This window comes from Bufo bufo, chromosome 6 (genome assembly GCF_905171765.1).
Source record: "Bufo bufo chromosome 6, aBufBuf1.1, whole genome shotgun sequence".
In the NCBI taxonomy this organism is placed as follows: Eukaryota; Metazoa; Chordata; class Amphibia; order Anura; family Bufonidae; genus Bufo; species Bufo bufo.
In genome coordinates this window covers 107,033,951-107,054,340 of record NC_053394.1, presented here as the reverse complement: position 1 = coordinate 107,054,340, position 20,390 = coordinate 107,033,951, and the positions used below count along the sequence as shown (strand labels likewise).

The 20,390-nt window shown below is 46.6% G+C and overlaps 1 protein-coding gene across 2 annotated transcripts; it reads left to right on the top strand.

The window, feature by feature from the left end:
* Positions 1-2,062: 2,062 nt before the first annotated feature.
* On the top strand, positions 2,063-12,630 carry LOC121005214 (opioid growth factor receptor-like protein 1). Of its 2 annotated transcripts, none has more exons than XM_040437815.1 (6): positions 2,063-2,187; positions 6,601-6,667; positions 6,906-6,984; positions 7,301-7,367; positions 8,751-8,899; positions 9,936-12,630. In XM_040437815.1, the coding sequence occupies exons 1-6, from the start codon at positions 2,071-2,073 to the stop codon at positions 10,267-10,269; spliced, it is 813 nt and encodes a 270-aa protein (XP_040293749.1). In that variant the 5' UTR covers positions 2,063-2,070; the 3' UTR covers positions 10,270-12,630. The 2 variants fall into 2 exon arrangements, with proteins under 2 accessions (XP_040293749.1, XP_040293748.1); XM_040437814.1 differs by lacking the exon at positions 2,063-2,187 and adding an exon at positions 2,386-2,637.
* The last annotated feature ends 7,760 nt before the right edge of the window (positions 12,631-20,390 follow it).

Here is a 20,390-nt window from a genome sequence, read left to right as displayed (position 1 = left end):
AGATGGCCGCTAGCACATCCGCAATATCCAGTCCCCATAGCTCCGTGTGCTTTTATTGTGTAAAAAAAAAAATAATTTGATACATATGCAAATTAACCTGAGATGAGTCCTGTCCTTGACTCATCTCACGTACAGGACTCATCTCAGGTTAATTTGCATATGTATCAAATCGGGTTTTTTTACACAATAAAAGCACACAGAGCTATGGGGACTGGGTATTGCAGATGTGCTAGCGGCCATCTAGCAAACCATGTCCTCAGCTCTGAACCCAAAATCCCGGTGACAGGTTCCCTTTAAGGATTTTTAATCGTGCATGTGGTACCTGCTCACACAAGCTTTTTAATGGACATTCAATTAATCTTGGATTTTTATGGAGACATCTGATGCGGGTTTTTTTTTTTTTGTTTATACCATGTTCTATCTTCATTCGTTTTTCTCGCAGGACTAGTCCGGATGCAGTCTGTTTTTCAGAGATGGCTGTTAGGAGATGCTGTGTTATTCTTCAGTAGGGATGAGTGAACTTGTGTTTTCAAGTTCTGCACACAAGGTTCGTGTTATCTAAGAATTCCGTTATGGATTCCACGATTCTTCAGTTTTTCTTCACGCATATAAAGAAATGCATGCAATCTTGATGGAAAAGAAGTGAAACACTGGAGGTCTTTTACGATGGGAGCTATGCCAGTTTTTGGTGTAAAAAAGAAGTGACAAGACTTCATTTAGGGACTTAAACACTCATGCGACAATATTTTTTTGGTGCCGTGACCCTGGCCCTCACCACGAGTGAGTGGTGGGGGCCAAGGCATCGGGCCTGACACATTTACTATCTTTTACATCTGAAAACAGAAAAAGCAGAGTATGGGCTCATGCACACAAACGTGCAGTTTTTTTGCGGTCTGCAAATTGCGGATTCACAGAAAACGGATGCCGCCCATGTGCCTTCTGCAATTTGCGGAACGGAACAGGAGGCCCATTATAAAAATGCCTATTCTTGTCTGCAAAACAGACAAGAATAGGACATGCCTCATAATTTTTGCGGGGCCACGGAACGGAGCAACGGATGCGGACAGCACACAGAGTGCTGTCCCCATCTTTTGCGGACCCATTGAAATTAATAAAAAAAACGTTTGTGTGCATCAGACCTAAGGTCCCTTTCACATGAGTGAGTTTTCCGCGCGGGTGCAATGCGTGAGGTGAACACATTGCACCCGCACTGAATCCGGACCCTTTTATTTCAATGGGTACATGAGCGTTTTTTTTCACGCATCAGTCCTGCGTTGCGTGAAAAACGCAGCATGTTCTATATTCTGCGTTTTTCACGCAGCCCCGGCCCCATTAGAAGTGAATGGGGCTTCAGTGAAAAACACATTGCATCCGGAGACAAGTGCGGGTGCGATGCGTTTTTCACTGATGGTTTCTAAGAGATGTTGTTTGTAAACCTTCAGTTTTTTATCACGCTCGTGAAAAGCAGTGTAGTTGTATCCTATATGTCACAGTCGCCATATGGCCCTAACCTAAGTGTACCACCTAGGCGCAAGAGTCAGATCAGTCAACAGCAGCTTGTGCACAGATTTCCAGGTCACAGCAGGAGATTTCTGTATCTACACTACAGTTAGAAGGAACTAGAACATAAAACTGCTAAGGACTTTGCCTTTGGGCTCATGCACACAAACTTATTTTCTTTCTGTGTCCGTTCTGTTTTTTTTGCGTATGCGGAAGCATTTATTTTAATGGGTCCGCAAAAAAAAAAAAAGGTATTTTGTGTGCATTCTGTATGTCCGTATTTCCGTTCCGCAAAAAAATAAAACATGTCCTATTATTGTCCGCATTACAGACAACGATAGTACTGTTCTATTAGGGGCCGGCTGTTCCATTCCGCAAAATGCGGAATGCACACAAATGTCATCTGCTTTTTTTGCGGATCCGTTTTTTTGTGGACCGCAAAATACATACGGTCGTGTGCATGAGCCCTTTAACTGAGGGAGTTTCAGTGTGCTATGTAACCTGACACTTAATCCAATGATCCTCGCTAACCTGAGTTTCACTTTCTTTTACCAATCCGGGATGGGACAGATGGGCACCAAAACTAATAAGACTGTTCCCCCCCTACGTTATGAACAGAGGGAGACGGACTACAACTCCACCTGGGAGAAGGAGAGACCCAGGGAACAGAAAAAGTACAAGAATCAGGTAATATGTGTGAAACAGGTGGGGTCAGTCTAACGGTCACCCCAATACTGTAAAGTGGCTCTTTTCTGAATATCCTATGATCACTGCTGTGGTCTAGAAGTGACGGATTTCCAGCTGCTGCAGAACAGCTTGTAGATCACTGGACTTGCTATGTTACAGTACACAGATCTGACTGGATTTAGCCCCGCCTACTCTTGTGTGACAACTTTCCGAGAAGCAGGAAACAAGACTCGTCTGTGTATGTTCTTCTATGTGCTGTGCAGAGGAAGCTATTCTTCCCTGTGATCAGCCATTCCAGACTGCTGCAGGACAACACCAGAGCTCTCCATGGTGACTACCTTCTGCCATACCAACAGTGCTGACAACATACACAGTCATGCTGTAAGCTCAAGACGTCTGTGGAAACTGGAAGGGGGTGCTGGATCAGGGGCAGCAGAGATATTGAAAATGGTGAGTAATGAAAACACACTGGGGGACACGCAGGGGTGGACTGGCCATAGACCCTACAGGGAAATTTCCTGGTGGGCCGATGCCCCAGGGGGCCACCAGAGCCCTCCTCATGGCCGAGTTCATATAAATCTGATGCTCTTAGCATTAATTAATGCTAGGAACATGAAAGAAAGTGCCCCAGCATTTTGCTAAGGGGATCTGTCACTTGTTTATGTTGCCTTTAGTTACGAGACCATAAAACTGGTGACAGATTCCCTTTAACAAGGCTCATAGAAAGCGAAACTGGCTTAGTTGCCCATAGCAACCAATCAGATTCCACCTTTCATTTTCCAAAGGAGCTCTGAAAAATGAAGGGTGGAATCTGATTGGTTGGTATGGGCAACTAAGCCAGTTTTGATAAGTCTCCCCCACTGTATTTAGTAGGTGTGGTATTTCTTTGTCGCAAAATATTAGTCAGTAGTAGTCAGTCGTGAGGTGGTGTATGGAAGACAAATGGGGGGAGGCAGGATGCACATGTCTGTGAACCAGTGAAAGTGGCCCAAATTACGCCAAATTTATCATTGGGAACTTGGAATATGTCAGTGCTATATAGGTGAGTAAAATAAATAACTGTCTCACACACATCTCTTCCTTTTTTCAGTTTTTGCCATGTTTAACCACTTCATTACCAGACTTACCAGGCCAATCTTTCCCAATACGGAATGCACACGGATGTCATTACCCGAAGTCTCGCGAGACTTTGCAAAGTAATAACTTCGGCTCGTCTGAGCCAATACATTCTAATACTGTATGGAGTAAAGTACTCTAACAAAGTTTTATGTTAATCGACTTCGGATGTTTCATTCGAAGTCGATTCGCTCATCCCTAGTCATCAGCATGCAGGAGGTGCAGGGAGGTCAGGCAAGCGCTGCGCAGCTGTACTAACCCCCCCTGGTTTTCTGTCGGCTCGCGCTGCCCTGTGTTCTGACTGCGTACAGCATCAGGACATAGTGCACGTTGTGTGATGCCAGTTCACAGTGCAGCCTGGGCCGGAAGAAGACCAGGGAGCGGTGCGTCCTGGATCTGCAGTGTGGCAGTTTTTTTTTTCTTTATGCCTGATCTAAGGTCTGTTGGGGGTCCAATCCGAGGTCTGATTGGGTCTGATCTGAGGCTGATGGCTGTCTCATCTGATGCTCATGGCGGTCTGATCTGAAACTGATGAAGGCTGGGGGGGGGGGGGATCTGATCTAAGGCTGATGGGACTGATTTTGGAGTTTGAGTTGAGGTCTGATGAAGAATGGGGGTCTGATCTCAGGTCTGATGAAGAATATATATTTTTTACTTATTTTCCTCCTCTAAACCCTAGCTTCATCTTATAGTCCAAAATATACGGTAATTTCTGAGCCAACCTACATGTTTGTGTTTTAGACCTTTATTTTCTTCTTTTGTGCCATTTGATGACAGATATAATATAAAAAAATTTAAAAAAAACGAAAATCAGGAAAAAATTTATATTTTTCCTTTCTTATAATTTTTTTTCTAACTGCACATGACCGTATGTATTTTGCGGTCCGCAAAACACGGATCTGCAAAAAATACGGATGACGTCCGTGTGCATTCCGTATTTTGCAGAACGGAACAGCCGGCCCCTAATAGAACAGTACTATCCTTGTCCGTAATGCAGACAATAATAGCACATGTTCTATTTGCACACAGACGAACTTCCATTTTTTTTGCAGACCTTTTGAAATGAATGGTTCTGCATACGGTCTGCAAAAAAACGGAACGGACATGGAAAGAAAATACCTTTGTGTACAAAAGATTTCAAGACAAAACATTTTTAAATTTTTTAAGAGCAAAAAGGAAAAAAATGAGTGTACATTTGTATATTTTACACACACAAAGCCCTCTCTACTATTGCTAAAAACTAATAAATATACTGTATGTTAGTTTATTTTTTTATGAACAAAAAAGGGGGAAAATATGTCTATGTGTGTGATCATAGTCTGCTATACTATTGCTAAAACTAGTAACTAAAGCTATAACCAGGGGCGTAGCTATAGGGGAAGCGGCTGCTTTGGGGCCCTGACCCAGAAAGGGCCCATCCAGGAGGAGGAGGACTAAAAGATTTTGTCAGGGCCCCCTCAACAGTATTACACAATGAAATGATATACAGTGACAGTATAAACGGATGGAACAGCTGCCGGGCCTGGTCTGAGAGAGCGATCTTTACTAGCCACAGGAATGGGGGCGGAATAAAAAGGAAGGGGTTGAGAAAAAATTACTGGGGGAGGGGGTCCCCATTCAAAAATTTGCTGTGGGACCCAGTCATTTCTAGCTACGCCACTGCCTATAACCCTTTTTGTTTTCTTTATTTCACTTTTTATTTTTATTTTTTATGAAAAAATTGAATTAGGGCACAAAGGGGTTAATTCACAGCCTGCAGGCTTACAGTTAATTTTATATCCAGCAGGGGGCGCTCTCACATCAAGAAGAGCTCCCTGACAGCTTTTTTACTTTACAGTGCGATGGATTTCCCTGGTCTTCTTCTTTCGGCCCGCGCTGCCAGGTGTCCTGACTGCGTACAGCATCAGGACGTAGTGCACGTAGGCCAGGTCACAGTGCAGCGCGGGCTGGAAGAAAACCAGGGAGCAGGGAGTCCTGGATCTGCAGAGTGGCAGTGCATGCCAGAGCAAGGTAAGTTGTTATTTTTTTGTTTTTTATGCACCCTGCTACAACGATGCCACGCAAAGACCGGTTCTGCTGGTCTCAGGCATACTTGCTGTGACCACAGCTGTCTAATGTCACAAGGCGCCCACAGATTGCATTGGAACCCGGCGCTTTTATACGTTGGGTTACGGTTAAGAGCCTGCCGCCACAATGTATAAAGTCGTGCAGAGGTAATCAGAGGGTTAAGCAGCCAAAACTTTTTTATTTTTTCATTGACATGGCTGTGTGGCCTAGTTTTATACAGGAGAAACTGATTTTTTTTTCCGATGCAGTTTGAGAGCACATATACATTTCTATACATTTTTTTTGCCTCACAATTACTAAAAAAGCGATTTTTGACATAGATTTTTTTACTGTTTATAATGTACATATTTTGTTCAGTTTATTTAGTTCATGTGTATGCCTAAGTGTATTTTTTTTTTTTTGTTTTTTTGCTTGTATGTAATCTATTTTATGTAAAATGAGTGCTTTTTAAAAAAAAAAAATTTACGTAATTTTTTTTCTGCACATTTACAAGTCAAAAGAAACATGACAATATTGTTAAGGTACTCTTAGCAGTTTTTATGCCAAAATCGAGCTGACAAGTTCCCTGTAATGGTGACATAGGAAGTAACTAACTTCTCCTCTTAGTTCAATTTCCATAGGACTAGTTGTGGGTTAGGGTACTTTCACATTAGCGTTTTTCTTTTCCGGCACTGAGTTCAGTCAAAAGGGCTCAATACCGGAAAAGAACTGGTCAGTTTTATCCCCATGCATTCTGAATGGAGAGCAATCTGTTCAGGATGTCTTCAGTTCAGTCTTTATGACTGATCAGGCAAAAGATAAAACCGCAGCATGCTACGGTTTTATCTCCTGGCAAAAAAAACTGAAGACTTGCCTGAATGCGGGATCCGCCATTTTTTCCCATTTTTCCCAATGTATTAGTGCCAAAATACCAAACGCCGAACCCGTCCTTCCGGTCTGCGCATGCGCAGACCGAAAGAAAGGTGAAAAAAATAAATGCCGGATCCGTTTTGCTGGATGACACCGGAAAGATGGATCCGGCATTTCAATGCATTTTTCTGACTGATCAGGCATTTTTCAGACTGATCAGGATCCTGATCAGTCTTACAAATGCCATCGGTTGGCATACGTTTTGCCGGCGACGGAACTGCTTGCCGGATCACTCTGCCGCAAGTGTGAAAGTAGCCTTAGCAATTTGATTTTCAGGACCATAATGTATTGAAAAATTCCTTTGTTATGCCTTCTACTTAGGAGAAGACTTCAAACCTTACACCGAATCTGGATTTTTACCGAAACAAGAAGCCATTCAAGCCAAATGGTCAGTGCAGTTAAAGTGGTAGAGATTGTATGTAGCCATTGCTTAGTTGTACTTATGGTTCCCAGAAAACAACGTGACCATCAATATGGCTACTACAGCGTTGTCACCCAGCTTTTTTTGGGATACAGAATGGCAAATCTATCTATGCAGTTAAAAATCTATATTCTTGAGTGAGCTTGTGTTGTGCTGCAACTGTTATAAGATGGCTGTAAGGTGTGACCTGATCTCCGTCTCGCAGGGGTATACATCGAAGTGCTACTTTCAGACTGGAAGCGTGACTACGACAGATTGGAGAGAAATCATTCCTATATCCAGTGGTGAGTAAGGCAGTTACATTCGCCCTGATCTCCTACTGATCTCTATAAGTGTCAGTCTTCACTGTTGTTCTGCAATGAGATTCAAAAACCAGGAAGATCAGAACACTAGCTCTCACCCACCTGTAGCAGTAGAGCAGCCTCAGGTTTCAGGCCTGTAGATTGAGATCATAGATGGCCAACCTGAGGCTCTCCAGCTGTTGCAGACTGCCTACAGCAGGGCATGGTGGGAGTTGTAGTTTTACAACAGCTGGAGAGCCACAGGTTGGCCATTCCTGCTTTAGATCATCACATTGTATTTTCTCTTTTTCCATTATAGGCTTTTTCCACTGCAAAAACCAGGTACAAATTCAAGTGCCAAACCACTGACCATGAATGAGATCCAGGTACCTGACACTGATATAGTGACTATCTTCCAGCTCAGACGTAGCCTAATCTGTACAGGGCCACCCCATGACATTTTATGTAATACCGTATATAAGAATAGGGGTACAGCCACACAGTCAGGTTTCTGCATGGAGTTTTGTAAGCCAAAACCAGGAGTGAATAAAAAAAAAAGTGGACAAGTAGTAGTTGCCCTTTTATACTCCTTTTATGATCCAGTTCAGATTTGGAGCTTCCAAACTGCATCAGGAAACCTGACTGTGTGGTCATACCTCTATTCTTATGTGGTTGAGGGATTTTGGCCAAATTACGGTAATCACCTGGGCCTATAGACAATGCCAGCTCCTATAAGGCTGCATTCACACGGGCGAGATTTCTGCGCGGGTGCAATGCGGTAGGTGAACGCATTGCACCCGCATTGCACCCGCACTGAATCCGGACCCATTCATTTCAATGGGGCTGTTCAGATGAGCGATGATTTTCACGCATCACTTGTGCGTTGCATGAAAATCGCAGCATGCTCTATATTCTGTGTTTTTCAGGCCCCATAGAAGTGAATGGGGTTGCGTGAAAATCGCAAGCATCCGCAAGCAAGTGCGGATGCGGTGCGATTTTCACGCATGGTTGCTAGGTGACAGTCTATTCACTGTATTATTTTCCCTTATAACATGGTTATAAGGGAAAATAATAGCATTCTGAATACAGAATGCTTAGTAAAATAGCGCTGGAGGGGTTAAAAAAAAAAAACAAATTAACTCACCTTCTCCTCTTGATCGTAGTTCCCAGTCTCTTCTGATGAGCTGTCGGCTAAAGGACCTTTGGTGACGTCAGATCACATGCTCCAATCACATGGTCCATCACCGTGGTGATGTACCATGTGATTGGAGCATGTGATCTGACGTCACCAAAGGTCCTTAAGCCGACAGCTCATCATTAAAGAAGTAAAGAAGAGACCGGGAACTACGCGGAGGAGGTGAGTAAATTATTTATATTTTTTTTAACCCTCAATTGATCACCTACTATGCATTCTGTATTCAGAATGCTATTATTTTCCCTTATAACCATGTTATAAGGGAAAATAATACAATCTACAGAACACCGATCCCAAGCCCGAACTTCTGTGAAGAAGTTCGGGTCTGGGTACCACAGTCGGTTTTTTATCACGCGCGTGCAAAAAACATTGCACCCGCGCGATAAAAACTGAACATCGGAACGCAATCGCAGTCAAAACTGACTGCAATTGCGTTCCTACTCGCGCGGGTTTGCCGCAACGCACCGGGACGCATCCGGACCTAATCCGGACACGCTCGTGTGAACCCAGCCTAACTATGACCCGACCCCTATTTTGTTTTACATATTGCCAAATGATTATAAATATGTTCTAGATCATGAAGAGCGACCAAGAAGTCAGAAGCAGGTTTCTTGCAGCATACAAGCTCATGCTGGGTTTTTACGGCATCAAACTCCTGGACCTTGAGACTGGAAAGGTGACAAAGGCAGAGAATTGGAAGGAGAGATTCCATAACTTGAACAAGTAAGAATACTTTATCATTTCTGCTTCTTCTATCTTTCACATTTCTGGTTCAGTCCCACTTTTTTTTATCCCTTTCCTTCTCTTTCTGTCCTCGCTTTTCTCATATCTATCAGAAACTTTAGTTCTACATATCATTCCAAGCAGGCGGCTGGAGAGCCACAGATGAAGAACTACGGCACAGGAAGGGCTGCAGACTGTGCCCTGTGCAGCAGCATGCATGTCACAGGCTGTGTGCAAAGGGAATAGGAATATCCAATGCACTCCAATTTGAGTAGATGCAATTATTTTTAATAATCAAGTAGGTTCACATCACTTACTTTACCATACAATGTCGTTTCATATCCAGGAATAGAACAAATATATTAGCCACATTATGTTCCCCAGACGTTTCGGTCTATCATTAGACCTTTTTCAACGGGATCTCATTGGTGGCAGGAGGGTAGGAGCAATCCTGGATGGACACATCCCATTGAAAAAGGTCTAATGATAGACCGAAACGTCCGGGGAACATAATGTGGCTAATATATTTGTTCTATTCCTGTATATGAAACGACATTGTATGGTAAACTAAGTGATGTGAACCTACTTGATTATTAAAAATAAGTGCATCTACTCAAATTGGAGTGCCGTGGATATTCCTATTCCCTGAGTATTCTTCTCTCACTAGCATCCGGACTACAATATAGGAGTGCAGATCACATACTGCAATTACAGCCTGTGTGCAAAATCAGGACCACTGTAGGAAGGCCCTCTGTGCCCTGGAGGCCAATATTAGTTGTAACCCAACTTTCTTCTCCAATAGCAATGGACTCTTTTTAGGAAATCTGCCCCCTGATCCCCACGGATGAAAGCCTATAGCCATTTGTCCGCATAAAGCATGGCCTCTGTATGCAAAGCCTTGCTGGGCTTTGAACAACAAGGACTGTCGGCAGATTCATGCAAAAAAAAGAATCTTTACTAAAGCCCCTTTAGAAATGGCCAGCACCTTCTCTAATCTACTAGCACCTTCTAATCTACATCTCTATTTCCCCCACAGTTACAGTCACAACAACCTGCGGATCACCCGGATACTCAAGTGTTTGGGGGAGATGGGCTACGAACACTTCCAGGCCCCTCTGGTCAGGTTTTTCCTTGAGGAGACCATGTGTAACAACAACTTACCCAACGTGAAAAGGAGCGTACTGGACTATTTCATGTTCACCGTGAAGGACAAGCAGGAGCGCGCAAAGCTGATGACATTGCTTGAAAGAATTAAGAATCCCACAAACCATTTATCTGGGGACCAGTGGAGAAGCTCAGAAGCTACAGAAATGGGAATGGAACTAGGAGTGCAGGGGAGGGAAGAGTCTACAAGTAGGAAAAGGAGGTAAAGAAGATAATTAAGATAGGGAAGTCTTAGTACCCATATCAATCAATCCCATCCCAACCATGAAGAATTTCAACACTCTTTCCCTTGTTTTAGACTGACTAGCAAGCATTCACTTCCTGTTTGGGTGACCACTATTTGTGAATGCTACATAAAGGTCTGGCCTTAGGTTACATGACGCCCTCTGCGGTATATACATATATACAGCACCAGAACCAAGCACGGTACATAAATACAGCGTTTGAACCAAGCATGGTACATAAATACAGCACCAGAATCAAGCCCATCACATAAACAGATCCCCAGAACCAGGCCCATCACATAAACAGATCACCAGATCTAAGCCCATTACATAAATACAGCACCAAAATCAAGCCCATCACATAAACAGATCATCAGAACAAAGCCCATTACATAAACAGATCACCAGAACTAAGCCCATTACATAAATACAGCACGAGACCCAAACTCATTACATAAATACAGCACCAGAACCAAGCCCATCACATAAACAGATCACCAGACCCACGCTCATTACATAAATACAGCACCAGAATCAAGCCCATTACATAAACAGATCACCAGAACTAAGCCCATTACATAAATACAGCACGAGACCCAAACTCATTACATAAATACAGCACCAGAACCAAGCCCATCACATAAACAGATCACCAGAACTAAGCCCATTACATAAATACAGCACGAGAATCAAACCAATTACATAAATACAGCACCGGAACCAAGCCCATCACATAAACAGATCACCAGAACTAAGCCCATTACATAAATAGAGCCCTAGAATCAAGCACATTGCATAAATACAGCACGAGAGCCAAGCACCGTACACTACAGTGTGAAACTACAGCTCCCAGTATGTCCTTAACAAGTGTAAAGCTATGGTGGGAGTTGTTTTACAAAAGAGAATGCTACCACCCATCATCATGCTGTAGAGCATGGATCAGCAACCTTCGACACTCCAGCTGCTGTGAAACTACAACTCCCAGTATGCACACTTACACGGCTGTTTCTCATAGAAGGATTCTGGGAGTTGTGGTTTCAGAACAGCTGGAGGTTGCTGATCTCAGCTAAAGACCACACATGAGGGACTGATAGCACTGATCAGACACTGGGAGAATAAACAACAGAGTTCTTCTTTTTCCTATTCTTTCCATTAAGTTCCGACCACTACAGCTGGATTCTCCAGGCCACGACTCGTCTCTACTGCATTTGCCATTAACTAATACAAACTCCTCTCAGTGCCACAATCTGTGCCCTGAAAATAATAGTATCGTATATTGTGCCTCTGAATACAATCATGTCACATATTTCCCCACATGAAAATAATGGACCACACACAGTGTCCCCTAATGGTAGTGTCCCCTATAGATAGTGCCACACTGTGCCTCTGTAGTACCCCAGAAGGGGCACTACCATTCTTATACCTAGCTACTGTCTCTAATGGCTAGCAGAGAATGTCATCTATGTATTTTATTCCAGATCCTCTGATATTGTGCCTTAATGATATTGTTATGCAACTGTTATTACATATAACGTGCCTGGTTGACCAGCAGGTGGCAGTGTATTTGGAAGATAGTACTTTTAGATAGAATGGAACTTACCAATCCATTCTCCCCTCTTTTAGGCAGAAGTGGGCTAGTCCAGTTTCCTATTAAGGGAGTGGTTGGAGAAAGAGATCGTGGAGTCAAGAGTGGAGAGAGTTGAGAAGTTGAGTAGAGAGTTGGAGCTAGAGAGTGAAGCAGTGTGGTGACGGCGCGTTATCCCCTCACTGCTGTAGGAGCTTTGGGAATGTAGCTCAGAGAGCAGCACATTCCTGATATATGAAAGGACTTAGTACTTAGAAAACGGGTCACAGGATACCTCACTCTCATAAGAAGCAGTAACTGAAGCTGATAGGAACCAGATTGAAGGCAGAGAATAGCACAGCAGCAGAGAGAGAAAGCAAAGTATTTAAGTGTACCTGCCAGTTTACCCTTAGCCTGCTGGAGCCAAGAGAAAGATCAAGTATTATTTGGATGGCACAAGTTTATTGACAGTTTTTTCAAGTAAAAACCATCGAACTTTACCAAGTCTGGACTCTACTTACTCCACCAACTACAACTCCTTTGTTGCTATTGAGCCTAAACCAGGGGAGTTACAATATCCAGATAGGAGCACCGAGACACAAACTATTAGGTCCACAACATACCACTCAGCATTCCTAAACACTTGGACTCGATCGTCCCTGGGGGGCGGCCCACCGCACCTCCATACTGTGCCACATGCTCTGTGCCCCCATACCTAGTGCCACATGCTCTCTGCCACCATACATACTGCCACATGCTCTGAACCCTAATACATAGTGCCTCATTGTCATGGTCTTACCTGCTTGCTGCTCTCCTTCGTTTGACATGTGCTGGCGCCTCGCTTTGTTGGTCCCTTCCGAGTGCTTCGCAGGGTAAACCCGGTAGCCTATGCCCTTGCGCTTCCTCCTGGCATGCGGATCTCCAACGTGTTTCATGTCTCCCTGTTGAAGCCACTGGTGTGTAATCGTTTCACTTCCTCGGTTCCTCGGCCTCGTCCGGTCCAAGTGGGCAATCGTGAGGAATATGAGGTGAGCAATATCCTGGACTCACGCCTGGTCCGCGGTCGGTTGCAGTTTTTGGTCCATTGGCGTGGTTATGGTCCAGAGGAGCGTTCCTGGGTTCCCTCCGCAGATGTCCATGCTCCTGCCTTGCTCCGAGCCTTCCACGCACGCTTCCCTCAGAAACCGTTTTGTGCTCCGCGGAGGAGGGGCCCTTGAGGGGGAGGTACTGTCATGGTCTTACCTGCTTGCTGCTCTCCTTCGTTTGACATGTGCTGGCGGCCATCTTGGGTCCTGGGTTTCTTGTAGCCTTCCACCCTGCGGCTCCTCCCTCCCCTGGGAGGAGCTGGATGCCTAGCTCATAGATATAGGAGGTCTGTGGCTTCAGTTCCTTGCTTGGTCCTCTTGTGTTCACATGCTTCTAAGACTGCTGCTGCTTCTGGTTCCTGATCCTGGCTTCGTCTGACTACCCTGCTGGTTCCTGATCCTGGCTTCGTCTGACTACCCTGCTGGTTCCTGATCCTGGCTTCGTCTGACTACCCTGCTGGTTCCTGATCCTGGCTTCGTCTGACTACCCTTCTGGTTCCTGACCTCTGGCTTCGCAAAGACTCTGCTCGGTTTCACCATCCGTTTGGACTTTTGCTTTACAGCTTTATTTTCAATAAAGCCTTCTTATTTTCACTCATCTCTTGTTGTACGTCTGGTTCATGGTTCCGTGACACTCATGCTCTGTGCCCCCTTATATAGTGAGACATGTCTTGTTCACCCTTATATAGTGAGACATGCTCTGTGTTCCTTATATAGTGAGACATGCTCTATGCCTCCATGTTCTGTGCCCCCATGTTCTGTAGCACCTCATATAGTGATTCATGCTCTGTGCCCCATGTTGTGTCCCCATGCTCTGTGCCCCCTTATATGTGCTACATGTCATGGTCTGTGCCGCCTTATATAGTGCTACATGCTCTGTGCTTCCTTATATAGTGATACAGGATACTGTATGTGTCCCTTATATAGTAATACATGTTCCTTGCCCCCATGTTGTGTGCCCCTTGCAGCGAGCCGGACCGCAGGGGAAACACGTGAGGCTAGGGTGGGCCGATAGGGGTAGTAGTTCATTTACTCACCGTTTTGCAGCTCCCTGGGTTGGCGTGCAGTGGATGGGGAAGACAGCACTAAATCCTCCGGGGCACTCTCTATTGCAGGGAACACCAGCCAGATGTTGAGGTGTTTAAGGTGCTTTGGTGGCTGGGCACCTGTGTTCGTGACGCCAGCACTGTAAGGTGCAAATGTTGAGTGTAGTAGTAGAAATGATGAGGAGTCAGTTGTAATCAAGCAGTTGAACATTTACTGAATCAATTGTCTTCAGGTAGTCAGTACAGATACAGTTCATTTGTATGGCATGAGTGATGACTCAGAAATAGGTTCAGTAGTATTCCTATTATCAGGTTTAGGATAGTGTCAGTTGAGGAGTTCTCTTTAAGGCTGACACTTTACAGGCAAGACGTCTCTAATTATTCTAAGTCCAAACTATAGCACTCTGGTACTAAATAATTGGATTTTTTGTACTCACCGTAAAATCCTTTTCTCGTAGTAGGCATTGGGGGACACAGCACCATGGGTATATGTCCAACTACCACTAGGAGGCGACACTAGACATAAAGTGTTGGCTTCTCCCCATTGGGCTATACCCTCTCCACAGCCACTAGGCAGCTCAGTTTGTACCAAAAGCAGTAGGAGAGAGAAGAAAGGCAAGGAACCAACAACTCCCGTATCGGGAAAGATCAAGAGACCAGCCCGGAGAAGCGGAAGTAAAACAACATAGGGTGGGATCTGTGTCTCCCAATGCCTACTACGAGAAAAGGGTTTTACGGTGAGTACAAAAAATCAAATTTTCTCGTGCATGGCATTGGCGGACACAGCACCATGGGACGTCCCAAAGCAGTCCCCGAGGGTGGGAAGAACAACCATGCCACCTGTTGGGCATACAGGTGCGGGAGAACCATGTGACCCAACAGGAGAAAAGCACGGAATAGGCGGGAAGCCTCATAACAAGGGAGAAACCCCAAGGAGGCCACAGTGACGACTACCAGCACCCCAGGACAAATGCCTGGGAGAAGGTCCCAAATGCAAGAAGAAGGCAAGGGGAAACACCCAGCTTAGCCGAAGGCTGGAGAGAAAGTAGGACAGCGCGTATTGGATCTACCTAACATCTCAATTGTCTCAGGCGAAAGCACAAACACCCTGAGGTCAACCCCTGAAGGGCCAGGGGAACAAGGGAACATGGAATCACTGAAGGCCAAACGAGTGAGGGAAGCCATAGCAAGGCTCACATGTGAGTGGAGCGGGTCTCCCCTCACCGCAAAGCAGGTGAAAAAGGTAAGCGCCCTATTGAAAGGAAAAGATCCCAAAGGCGCTAAGGGAAACTGCCAACCCCTGGAAGGGGAGGGGGTTGTAAGAAAAAAACAGGAAAAGAGAAAAAATAAGACCCCAAACCAGGAGACGAGGAACGAGCCTCTGAAAACAAAATATCGCTGAGAAGCGCAAGACCGGAGAAACTCCGGCAAAACAAATCATCAGGGAAGAAGGGAACCAGATGCAAGCCCAGGAAATCTCAGCAGGGGCACACTGGAGTGGGGGAAGCCATAGCAAGGCTCACATATGAAGTGAGCAGGACTCCCCCCACCGTTAAGCGTCCTAGTGAAAACCCCAAAGGCGCTAAGGGAAACCGCCAACCCTTGGAAAGGGAGGGGGTTGTAAGTAAAGGCAAGGAAAAAATAAAAAAAATAAGAGAAGACCTGCGTCCCAAAACCAGGAGACGAGGAACGAGCCCCTGAAAACAAAATATCGCTGAGAAGCGCTAGACCGGAGAAACTCCGGCCAAATGAAGTATCAGGGAAATGCAGGCCTAGGAAATCTCAGCAGGGACACACTGGACTGAGAGACATGGGAGGAGAAGGAGAGTACTCCCAACAGTCTAAGGAGGAAGTTTCTACAAACAGGAGGAAGTCCCTCCTGAAGGAGACCATAAAAGTGGAAATGCAAACCGTAGCACTAAACCACTCAACACCAGGTACCTAACGTGGGAGGATGGGAAGACAGACACGAATCCCAAGAGGTCCACAAGGCTATTGGAACCCGCAAGGGGAACAAGCAAACCAGGCCCCTCCCAAACAACGATAATCCTACAGAATCTGTGTGGTCAAATGAACGGGGACAGGGACTCCAGAAAGGAGTACCCGCAATGGGCTCACAAGGAACCATGAACTGAACCACCAGAGGACAACAAAAACCAGAATATCCAAGAAAAAATGAAAAGAACCACCATATGGGAAGGAATTGGCCATGGACAACTAGCCATTCAAAGAATAGTGGCTAGCAATCTGCATACATTGTCCCGGGGAGGGCAAATACAGCAGCTTGGGTTGTACCACTAAAACAACAGACACCCATATGCATAAGGAATGGCGAAGTCGCTATAAAAGAAACGGGAGTGACTACACGAAATGTAGAAACCAGCTGCGACCGACATACAGAAGGCTCCCAGGGAGAGAGAGTACCAGATGGGCGCAGACAATAGCAAGGTCCCAGGGGACTGCCCTCTGTTAGATAGTACAACTAAGCAGAGAATATAAGGGAACACCCGGACCCAGAAGGAACTACGGAACCCTGTCCTATGTCAGAGCAATCAGCAGAAATTCACCTACCAGGCAGGTGTGTGGCGCTCAGTGTTGCTCAGGATAATGTCGCTGACCCTAAAAGGATTCTGTGTGGCGGAGGACATCCAGTGATGGCCAAAAACTGCTGCAGCGGCCGGTGCTCACCAAGCTACGTACCCCAACAAGGAGAAGATCCAGTGGAGATCACTGTACTCCACCAGGAATGGTCCGCCCTGTAATAGAAAACAACGCGGGTACCCCTTTATAATATGGGGAACGCGGAGTGCAGCCGAAAGTAGTATTTGATAGGGCTGGCAATAGCAACCCTAGCACAAAGACCAACAACCACCTGGCCATGGTGGAGCGTGGTTGTATGTGGACCACCCACCAGACCAGAACAGATCAGCCATATACTGGATACACAGAAGTAGCAATAGACCGACAAGGTGGAGGTGGGGGTTGGGCTGGCCCACCCCTGCCAGATATGGCTACTATGTTCATGCTGAACCAGGATGGCCGAAAAGGGAAGTAACCAACATCCGCAGCACAGATTAGAGCCCGGGGAAGGAAGCACCCAGTAATACAGAAACTGTATGGGCCACAGTTTGCACCATAGGGCCCAGCACGTGGGTACTAAAAATACATGCCTAAAACCGAGGTAAAGTGGCTGCATGTTGCACTCTAAGGAGGGTGGAAACAAAGCCACAGCATCCAGGAATGCGACCGCATTTGGAGGATACAGGTCCTCAACCTGTAAGGTAGAAATACGGCTGTGTAGTGAAGAGATACGACCAGAGAGGTGCAATGGGTACAGCATCTGGAGATGGCAGAGGTACTAGGTCTAAGATTAGAGCGATGTGGCCGCATTGAGCACCTAGGACCAGAGAAGTGCAACGGCTGCCACGTTAGCTATGGCACCTAAATTTCGCTTGGGAAGGGAAAAATAGGGCCGCACGGTACCACAAGGAACGACAGGTGCACACCACAATTAAGTAAGTGCAATGGCAACTGAAGGATGCCCACTATTTCACCTAAAAAGAGGGAAACAGGGCCGCATAGTACACCATAGAGCCCGACAGGTGTAACGGCTGCAGCATCAGAGACGGTGCAGGAACTCTACCTAAGAAGGGAGTAAGATGGCTGTTTGGTGCACAGTATGATGAGGTTGCAGTGGCAACGGCACTACAAAGTGGCCTCAATATCTCATCCAGTAAGGGAGAAATAGTGCCGCAAGGTACACCATAAGGCCAGACAGGAGCAACGGCAACAGCCCCTGGAGCTAGAGAAGGTAAATAAAAATGAAGGTAACAAGTTGGCAGCCTGGTGCCCACTAGCACCAAACAGAAGCAATTGCACAGCAATTGAGAGTGGCCTCTATATCTCGCCGAGAAGGGAGAAATAGTGCCGCACGGAACAATAGAGCCCGCCAGGGATACTGGATACAGCATCAGGAGATGGTGTAGGGACTCTATCCATGAGCAAGGTGGCTGGAGACAGACATGTGCAATTGCTACGGCAATTGAAGGCGGCCTGTATATCTCGCCCGATAGGGGGAAATAGTGCTTCATGGAACACCATAGCCAGTCAACAGTAACTCTACCTATGAAAGTAACAAGGCAGCTGGAAACAGACAGATGTAATCGCCACGGCATAGAAGCCGGCCTGTATTCTCTGGTACAGGCACTACAAAAGAACCTTTAGAGGCCGAGAAGGGTTGCCAACCCTACAAGTGGCGTTTGCCTGAATTATCAGCTTGCCTAGAACATAGCCCCTGGATAGGGGAACCGGGAAGGTCTGTCGTGTACAGCCTACGAGGGCGTACGTACCAGAGACACCGCGTAGGTGTCCCAGTTGCTAAGCACGGTGACGGCTGCCTTACCTCTGTGCAGGCAGGAGAGCGCCACTTGAAAGTCCACTAGAGGGGCACCAAACCTGGTAGGGTAGGTACCACCATGCACGTTTGACTTGACCACGCAGAGGGATTCTGCATGGTGGAAGACCGCCTGATGCTTTGCTCCGAGGGAATCAGTGCAGAGGTGTCCCCAGATAGAAGGCTTCGTCACCAGCCTCAGGCCTGTCCTGGGGGACCCGAGGATGCCGAGGAGGGGTGAAAGCTAGTTGAGACCACCCGAGGTTTGTCCGTGGGCTACTCCTTGCTTGACCCTGTATCTTAGCGTGAGCGTAGCTCAGGGGGGAAGGAGACCGCAATTTGTAGGTAGCGCTCCAGCGACTCCGCCAGGGATTCAGCGAGTCAGGCAAGGTTCACATGGTTCGACATGGAGGGAGCCCATTCGGGGGGGACCTACACACAAAAGGGTGGGAGGGGGGACAAGGTGACCACGTGGAACCTCCGTAGACGACGGACGCACGTAAAATACGTGGCGATCCGATAGGGAGGCTGGAAGAGGAGGCCCCATAGAGCAGCAGGGCTGACCTATCTGACCCCGGATGCCACAGTTCCCAAGAAGTGCTGCAGCAGCCATATAGCAGGTGGCAGGGCTGCAGGAGAATGCAGCAATCGAGAGGGGAGAGAGGGAAAGGAGCCTGCGGAGCAATTCAGCCAGAGGCTGCCTACCGGACCCCAGGAGCTGTGCAGCGCACCCCAAGCAGGAGAACAGAAGATGGCGACCGGAGAGAGCAGGAGCCGACAGCCGGAGGAAGAACCGCCCCCTGAGAGAGAGCAGGGAACCTGGGGCTGGCTTGGCAGGCAGAAGAGGCCCCTCCCAGGCTCCCCCTGATAGGTTCTATTTCAGTCCAAAACCTATTTTTATATAAGTTTATATTACATCATGTTCCATACATTAATTACATAAGCATGGACACGTAAAATGGGTCAAAGTCCATATGACTAAGAGGTTCTTCTCGTATATATGGATAGCCTTGGACTCTGGCAAAGAGATAAGATAAAGGTGTAGCTGGCTAAAAACATGTGTTACTGTTTAACGTAAAGATCACGTCATTGAATACTATAAATATGTGTCATAAGGATAATAAAATTCAGAGTCATTTTGAAATTACACAGCACTGTGTCAGATCTCATTTTGGCTCTCTCTGACGTCAGATCAAGGATCAAATCAAGCTGAATACCTAGGTCTTGTACCTGGGGTACACATTTGGGGGGAAGATAAGAATATTTCCTTACACCCCCCACGGAGGGGAGGAGACTGAGTAAGCCCGGGAAGGAAGAAAAGTGGGCAGGGAGTTGCGGCCTAGTAGGCCCGAAAAGCCGGGGACTAAATTAGTGGAGCGCGGCCGGAAGAACGGCCGCGATAGTGTCCCAGAGAAGCCGCAACGAACGGGGGCCAGGTGGGGGAGAGGGCATTAGAAGCGACCCCCAGAGGGAGAAAAACGGAAGGCCAGGGGGCTTCTGGGGCCAGGATACAGCAGAGAGTTAAAAGTGTCTGTTGGGGCCTGAACCTACAACCTGCTGTATCAGAGGCAAGGCACTATCAGAGGCAAAGGCATTGTCCCACACAGAAATGGAGCTGTATAAAAGATTTGGGGGAAGGGGGGAGAGGAGGGAACGCGCCCAGGCCCGGGAGGGAGGGTGGGAGATCCTAAACTAACATACTCACCCTCAGACGTCTTCAGGCGCAGCAGTAACCACCCCCTCGGCGGACTCAACACGGGAACCGTGGGACTGCCGGAATTCCACTGCGGAAGCAGATTTGGGGACTGGGTGGCTGCCAGGTACCTGAGTACGCGCCCGCAGGGGGGTAACTAAAGTGGAACACGACGGAGCCACCCCTGCCGCAGGCCGGAACCTGCAGAGAAGAGAAGAAAAAATAAATGAAGAAAAAATAAAATAGTAGCAGGATGACCGGCACAAAAAAGCAGGTCAGGTCTGCCTCCTATGGACACTAGAACAAGACTGGGCTGCCTAGT

Bases quoted from the DNA above. Each gene is read 5' to 3' on its own strand.
- LOC121005214 (XM_040437814.1), top strand. From the start codon at position 2,515: ATGGTGACTACCTTCTGCCATACCAACAGTGCTGACAACATACACAGT. The intron at 6,985-7,300 runs GTGAGTAAGGCA...TTTCCATTATAG, and splicing joins AATCATTCCTATATCCAGTG to GCTTTTTCCACTGCAAAAAC. The intron at 8,900-9,935 runs GTAAGAATACTT...TTTCCCCCACAG, and splicing joins AGATTCCATAACTTGAACAA to TTACAGTCACAACAACCTGC.